The 7,215-nt window shown below is 40.9% G+C and overlaps 1 protein-coding gene across 1 annotated transcript; it reads right to left on the bottom strand.

The window, feature by feature from the left end:
• Positions 1-1,964: 1,964 nt before the first annotated feature.
• On the bottom strand, positions 1,965-5,939 carry LOC139409939 (cyclin B1). Its single transcript, XM_071155347.1, has 9 exons — positions 5,358-5,939; positions 4,969-5,103; positions 4,756-4,872; positions 4,403-4,585; positions 4,138-4,296; positions 3,138-3,374; positions 2,908-3,048; positions 2,421-2,531; positions 1,965-2,305 (listed from the first exon to the last, which is right to left on the bottom strand). Exons 1-9 carry the CDS (start codon positions 5,376-5,378, stop codon positions 2,201-2,203), a joined length of 1,209 nt encoding a protein of 402 aa, XP_071011448.1. The 5' UTR covers positions 5,379-5,939; the 3' UTR covers positions 1,965-2,200.
• Positions 5,940-7,215: the final 1,276 nt, after the last annotated feature.

The raw sequence follows: 7,215 nt of genomic DNA, 5'->3' as shown, positions 1-7,215 counted from the left end.
AGACCATGAAAGAGAAGCTCTCTACCAGTGCGTTCCCGAGCACACAGTTGGCTGATAAAATAGGTATGCTTGCCGCTGACTTTCGACGCCGATTTGCTGACTTTGAAGCACAAAAAAGCAGGTTGGAACTGCTCGGTAACCCATTTGCTGTTGACGTGGAAAGCTCACCACCAAACCTCCAAATGGAGTTGATTGACCTCCAATGCAATGATGCACTGAGGGCAAAATATGCGGCAGTGGGTGCTGCGGAGTTCGCCCGTTTCCTCCCCGGCACAATGCCCCAGCTGCGCATCCAGGCTGCTCAAACGTTGTCTATGTTTGGCAGCACATACCTGTGTGAACAACTGTTTTCTTTGATGAACCTGAACAAAACATCACACAGAAGTCGACTTACTGCTGAACACCTCCACTCAATTCTGAGGATTTCTTCAGCTCAGAGCCTTACCCCGAACATTGATGAACTTGTGGAAAAGATGGGACACCACCAAGTATCACCCTCAACCTCAAACAAGTGAACATTACTGTGCAATCACATATTTAGAGTTTTTACTCAGTTCAAGTTTAAAAGTTAAAATTTAATATTTGTTTTCACTGCATGTTACTTCTCCTTAAACAAAGTGTTGTTTTTGATTAATAGATTTTTGCACTTTATTTTTTTGTATTTCAATCCAATTATATTTTAAAAATATTTCAGTTGAGTGGATGATAGAAAATTGCTATTATTGTTTTTTCTTTGAAGTAAATTTAGCCCACTTTTGCTAAAATAGAAAATATAGTCTACTGATGGTGCCTTGAATACCGGTTTCTTTCATTTAATGTTCATGTTATGGGGATATTTATATAAAGGAAATTTGTCTTTTGTGTCTGTTGAAAATTAAAGATTACTGACAGAGCCATAAGAAAATATTGCTTTATTTATCTGATCATATTGTAATATATTTGTTAGGTTTTCAGTAGGTTCAATTAGGTTCACTAGACTATATGCGTCATTTAAAAATTTTTCAATGAACATTCGAACAGTCCGGCCCTCGTCTTGTAGCTGATTTTTTTATTTGGCCCTCCGTCCATTTGACTTTGACACCCCTGGTCTAAACCATCTGACCCAGATTATTATTTTTTTTTTTCAGGTCAAGTTTAAGGAGCTCCTTTAGCACCTCGGACTCAGTGACTGCATGCAGGAAAACTGTAGCGGGGCAGGGGGGAGAAGCATTGGGGAGAGTCACATTAGAAGGGGTGGGAGATGAGGAAATGTTGGATGGGCAAGACTGCGTCAAATAGGAATCCTGACTTAAGTGGTCATTAAAGAGCTCAGCCATGTGCTTCTTGTCAGTAACAACCAACATTAAGGGACATGGGCAGCTGTAAGGGTTTTATTAGCCAGGTCTTTAACCGGTTTCCAGAAGTCTTAGGGTTAGACCCACAGAGAGAACTGCTCCTTAAACTAACTATGCCCTTCTGGATAGCCTGAGTGAACACATTCCTCATTTGCCTGAACGAGAGCCAGCCTGAGTATGCCGAGCCTGTCACCAAATGCAATTTGAGGCAAAGTAATTTTTTTTAAATTGAAAAAGGTCCAAGTATCTTCGATTACCAGAGGCCATTTCATGAAGGCTTGCGCATTAAAGTTTAAGCAAGCGTCTGACAGATCAGGAAAGCACATTTCACTGTACAGCCATGACAAACAGGCTGTGAAGTATAAACCTGATCATTAAGGTTCACAGAAAACAGACTATTTGTGAGGATAATGTCAAGGAGCCAAAGAGAGCTTAAGACAGAGGCCAGTGCTGATGGAGGACTATAGCACCCAGCATCAATCAACAAAGAGTCATTAGAAAGTTTAATGCCTAAAACCAGCTAATAAAATTGTTTGGGGAGAGACAGAGCACTGAAGGTGATCCTTGGTAAACATTGCCACTCCTACAGTCTGCCAAAAAGATTAACCATAAAGTGTCTGTATAGCAAAGTGGAATTAAAATGTTAAAATGTTTATTGGCATTACTAGAATATACAGTCTTGATCAGACACAGAGGGTAGAACAAACCTACATTAAGTCAAAGCATTTAATTACTGGAGTAGTCTAAACCCAGGTGTGGGAACACAAGCTGTACACTACCCAACACCAATGTTTCTCCCATAATTGTTAAAACCACATAAGTTACATACATTCTGTACAGTACAATCAGCAGTGCTGTCAGGCATCTCATCGGGTGAGCTGCTTTGCAAGGTCCTTGATCAGCGAAGACTTCAGCTGTGAAATGGTGGCGATTTTCATATGCTTCTGACTAGAGTACTTATTCTTAACTGCCTGCAAAAGAAAAACAAACGGCAACAGGTCATTTTGTAGAAGATGAGCTCTTACAATTAGGTGCATTTAAAGAGCTGTAAACGGCATTTACTAGTAAGGCGGTTCCTCTACGCACCATATGCTTAGTTTGTCCCTCGTTCACCTTCACAACATTTTTTGCTATGTGCTGCATGACCGGGACTAGGCAGTCTTCGGTGTAGTTCATGTAATGCTGCAGTGTGGAACTCTGGGGAGAGGATACAAAGGCAGTAAGAGACAAGATCAAGTGATGCAGTGACCTGGTATACACCAAGGGCTCCTGAGTGGCACAGCAGTCCAAGCCTCTGCATCTCAGTGGTAGAGGTGTCACTACAGACCCTGGTTCGCTTCCAGGCTGTGTCACAACCAGCTGTGATTGGTAGTCATAGGGTGGCACACACTTCACCCAGCAGTGCCTGGGTTAGCACATCATTGTAAATAAAAATTTGTTAACAGACTTGCCTAGTTAAATAAACAAAGAGCTTCTTTCCCCACAATCACTGATCAGAGACCAGATAAGCAAATATGGTGGAATCCACTCAGAAAAGAGAGACACCCACAGCAGTTACTGAAGGACATCTTACCCAGTCACCGCAGTTGAAGACCTTCAGGGTGAGGGCAAAGGCTGCACTGGCCACCTGGGAGGGAGGGAAGTGCACCATCTCATAGTCCACCATGGTGAGCTCCACCAAGTACTTTGCCAGGGTGTGGTGCTCAGCAGTCACCTGTAGAGAGACTTAGTCATTTTGATTCTAGAACTGGTGTGACTGTAGGCAATACATATTGAGTGTCAGTGTTGAAGGGGTTGGTATACCTCGCCAATCTTTGAGGCCCTTCTGAGGAACTGGAGGGGGAGAGGGCGGCCAAAGCTGAACTTCAGCACTCTCAGTATCGTCATTTCCATGTCCCTGATCTGGGCAGTGGTGTAGGCCCGGTCAGTCACAAATGCAAAGTCTGCGATCTCTGGAGGGTACATCTCCTCGTATTTGGAGGCGATGAACATGGCAGTCACACCAACCAACTGAAGTTGCTTTTTGGGCACTGGGTTATCCTGTTGGAGAAATGTTTTTGCTTATAATTTCCATAAGTTGGTAGGCCATTTGTCAACTATAGTTAGATACATGCCGCTTCTGGCTTAATGTGTTGCCCTAGAAAACGAAATGGAGTAGGGCTCACCAGAATAATGCCTTGTCATTAGAGCGCATTAGTAATCTAGTCAATGTTGTTTACAGCCCGGGGAGAAAATGCCCAAAAAAACAATGGAAAGATATTGCACAGGACTAATTATCAGTTTGACCCGTTAAGGAAATTAAAAGCAGAGAAAAGTCTTGGGTGGATATTTTGTGTAGTTGAAATGCTGTCTGCTTGCATAAGTGTCAAAGATGATTCAGCATCTATTGAGAATGCAGATGTAAGAGTCACATTTCTCCACTAATGTGTGAGACAAAATAAACACATGGTGTATCATCTTAGTGCAAGAAATGTATAGTGCTGCAAGAGTTAATATTATGCTACATATGAGAGGTTTCACACCTACAGTCAGTGTCCATATTACAGTTAACATTAAACCTATGAACTTACAAGGAACATGTTTATTCATGGCTACTTGAGCAGATTATTAAAGGTGCATGTAAACAGCTTATGCCAAATAAGACTATAAATGGGATATGAGCTACCATCCAGAATATTGTGCGCATTTAAACATGGTCAGCAAGCAAGCCCACTGGTGGGCTGTGTGACATTCCTGCTACACTGTAGTTCACTGGCAGTAATTTATCATCAGGGTGGCTAGGACAGCGGGTCAAGCAAATTACCTGAAGGAAGCGGTCAATGATTCCCACAGTCATATACATTGTCTCCTGCAGCAGGCGGAACTTGATTTGGACCTGGACGAGCCAATCAATGAGAATGGCACGCATGTTGCCTGTAATTTCCTGTCCTTCCAGATATTTGGTTTTAACAGCCTGATCAACCTTTGAGGGGAGACGACAAAGGGATATGTAAGCAACAGGCACATGCAGGACAATAAAATACATTTCCTGGACCGTGGCTTTCAGCTGAGAAACATAATACACCAACCTCAAGTTTTTGAAGGTATTTGTAGATGTCCTTCACATATTCACTGCAAAGCATAGGGTTGTCATAGTCATCAGCATCCACATCTTTAATATTAAGTAGGACATCAGAGAAGGCCTGGCACAGTTCAATGGGAGCACAGCCAGAGGTCTCCATTGCTGTGGGAGACAATGGCTCAGGGACAACCTGACAGACAAAAAAATATATATATAAAAAATACTAGTGTTATTATTCAATATGGGGTATGGTGGTGCACAATGTCTAATCATGATAGTGCATGAAGTTGAGCAGATTGAAGGCTATTACAAAGAAATCACAAGCAGCCAAATTCTTGCCCTTTGCCCCAGAAACCTCACCTGAACCTCCAGCTTAACTGGGGAAATAACTTTTGGGGGTTGTTGGACTTCAGGGACCGTCGCCAACCGTGTGCTGGCCTTCCTCTCAACCACCTTTGTGGGTTCTGCCTTGGCATCCTGTAGAATAAAAATGAAGCACAGTATTTTAGTACTAGAAACACGGTAGCTAGAAACCTATGCATTGTGAAGTTGTCCCAAAATATAAAACGTCACCTTTTTCAGAGTCTGTCTGGGGACACCAACATTTCCGATTTCGCCAAGCGCAGCTCGTGTTCTCAGTGTAGGCTTGGTTCCCAGAACTACCTTGCCTGGCAGGGCAGTTTGGTTCTCTGAGGAACCCAGACGATTCTACAGGAATAAAAAAAGGGAACCATGTAGAATAATATTTTATTAAAACACGATACAGCATACTGAACGAGTAAACAATAACGTCAGAGAAGGCAGAAGCAAAACATTTAGCTGAGGCATGAGGCGAGTTACTACTCTGCATTTAAGCTTGAATTCTAAACAAAAGCAATGAACAAGTTGCAAACGTAACACAAATAGCTATAATAAAACAAATATATCGTAGCGCAAAACAATTTCTGAAAAATACAACTTACTCTGGTCATACGGTGAGCCATTTCTAAATATACGATGCTTCGTTGAAACAGAATACACTTACTGCACACAATTTCTAAGGGTGAATTGCCGTAGTTTAAATCCTGGTTTACTCGAATTTCATTCGTTGCGTTCCAAAATGCGCTGCCATCTGATTGGATGACAAGCACGTGATTAGAATGCGTTCCTAGGACGACCAGTAATCACATGACAGGATTTAGCTAGTTGTTTTTTTTAAAGACTTCCGCCACCTTATAAATAAGAAGCAAGTTATCCAGTTCAAAACAAAGGCACTGTATTGTATTTACAGTTCATGTACAATTTAGTTGAGGTTTGTGTTACTATATAGATGACATGTCCCAAAGATTCTTATAAACCTTTGTAGCTGATTTTCTTAACCTGTATTTTATCTAATACAAGTGTACACTTTGGACTTATTTGAGTATTTACGGTCTTAATAGTGCGTTTACGTGCAAGTCGGAACTAGGAAACTAGTTTGTTGCTATCTGGGATCAGACGTCCCACCCTAAATCTTACCCTAACCAGAATCCCTTACCGTAACCATTTTACATTTTAACTTCAATGGAGTAGGGAGTAGGGACGTCCCACATACCCTGGAAATCATGGACCCTATATGAAATGTCCGACGTTCTAACTGGTTGAACGTGGCACGTGTATGTATAATGTATAATGGTGGTTTAAAGACAACTTGGACCTCTGGAAAAAACTAGGTTGAATCAAGACAGTCAGAGCTCGTTTTTCCGAGTTCCCAGTTGTCTTGGATGAATTGACGTCGGAAGTCAGAGATTTCCCAGTTGTTGTTAACGGGGCATTACAACAACAAACACGTTATCTAGTTCCGACTAGCAAGTGAACGTGGCATCATATTACCAAAGACGGTATGGTTAATGCCATATTCATGTGCTAGTCGGAACTAGGTTTACTTTGAAATGTATTACTTGCTATCTGGATGTAGTTATACACGTGGCACATTCAACCAGTTAGTAAGTGGAACATTTGAGTTTCCTAGACCCGACTTGCGGCCTTAAAAACGCTGTGATTTTACCACAGAGTTTCTAAACCTCTTAACAAATGTGATCTCATGCCAATTAATTGTTGTGACTCCGTTAACATTGCCTCCATATCTGTTAAAAATGAAGTGAAATATTTATGAATTGTTATCACTAAAAACGTGTCAGATAGAGAATCGTTAAACATCGATAATATGATTAATTCTATGAGAGTTTCATTAAGTCAGTGGCTACAACGTGATATCTCAATTATGGGTCATGTTCTTTTGTCCAAGACTGATGGTTTATCTAGAATCATTTAAACAAGTCAGACCCTTTTTATTTATTTTAAGTCAATGCTGTTATATTTAGATTTGTTTGGAGGAATAAAACGCATTATATTCGGAGATCACATTTAGTGAAAGAGTATGATCGTGGAGGTTTACAGGCTATTGATATTGAATCGTTAGTGGGTGCTTTTAGAATTACATGGTTGAAATGATGTCTGTCTAATCCTATCTCTATGTCGTATCATATCCCTAACAGTCTGTTGAATAAACTTGGTGGATTTTGACCCTCCAAAATGACCTGTGAAATTGTCTAAGTTTCACCATCATATGTTATTTTTCTGGAAAATGGTATTCAAGAACAATGTTTCCCCACACAAAACATTGACTTGGAAGAATAGAGTTAGTCACGTTAATAGGAAATCCGTTTTCAAAGGCCTTTAGTTTGACAAGGGTATTCATGTTGCATGTGATTTGGTAGACAAAATTGGGGAGTTTTTGCCGTTTGATGAGTTCATTGGTAAATTTCAGGTTAATATTACTCAGAGAATATATGAAGGTTT

The sequence above is a fragment of the Oncorhynchus clarkii genome, chromosome 5, assembly GCF_045791955.1.
Source record: "Oncorhynchus clarkii lewisi isolate Uvic-CL-2024 chromosome 5, UVic_Ocla_1.0, whole genome shotgun sequence".
Taxonomy (NCBI): Eukaryota; Metazoa; Chordata; class Actinopteri; order Salmoniformes; family Salmonidae; genus Oncorhynchus; species Oncorhynchus clarkii.
Note: the sequence above shows the minus strand (reverse complement) of the source record. Positions and strands in the feature narration are given on the sequence as shown.

What these genes read in the sequence shown, in the direction of transcription:
- LOC139409939 (XM_071155347.1), bottom strand. Translation starts at nt 5,378, where the DNA reads ATGGCTCACCGTATGACCAGA. An exon ending in TCTTCAACTGCGGTGACTGG is followed by an intron (nt 2,532 to 2,907) that starts GTAAGATGTCCT and finishes TCCTCTCCCCAG; the next exon opens with AGTTCCACACTGCAGCATTA. An exon ending in AGGGACAAACTAAGCATATG is followed by an intron (nt 2,306 to 2,420) that starts GTGCGTAGAGGA and finishes TTTCTTTTGCAG; the next exon opens with GCAGTTAAGAATAAGTACTC.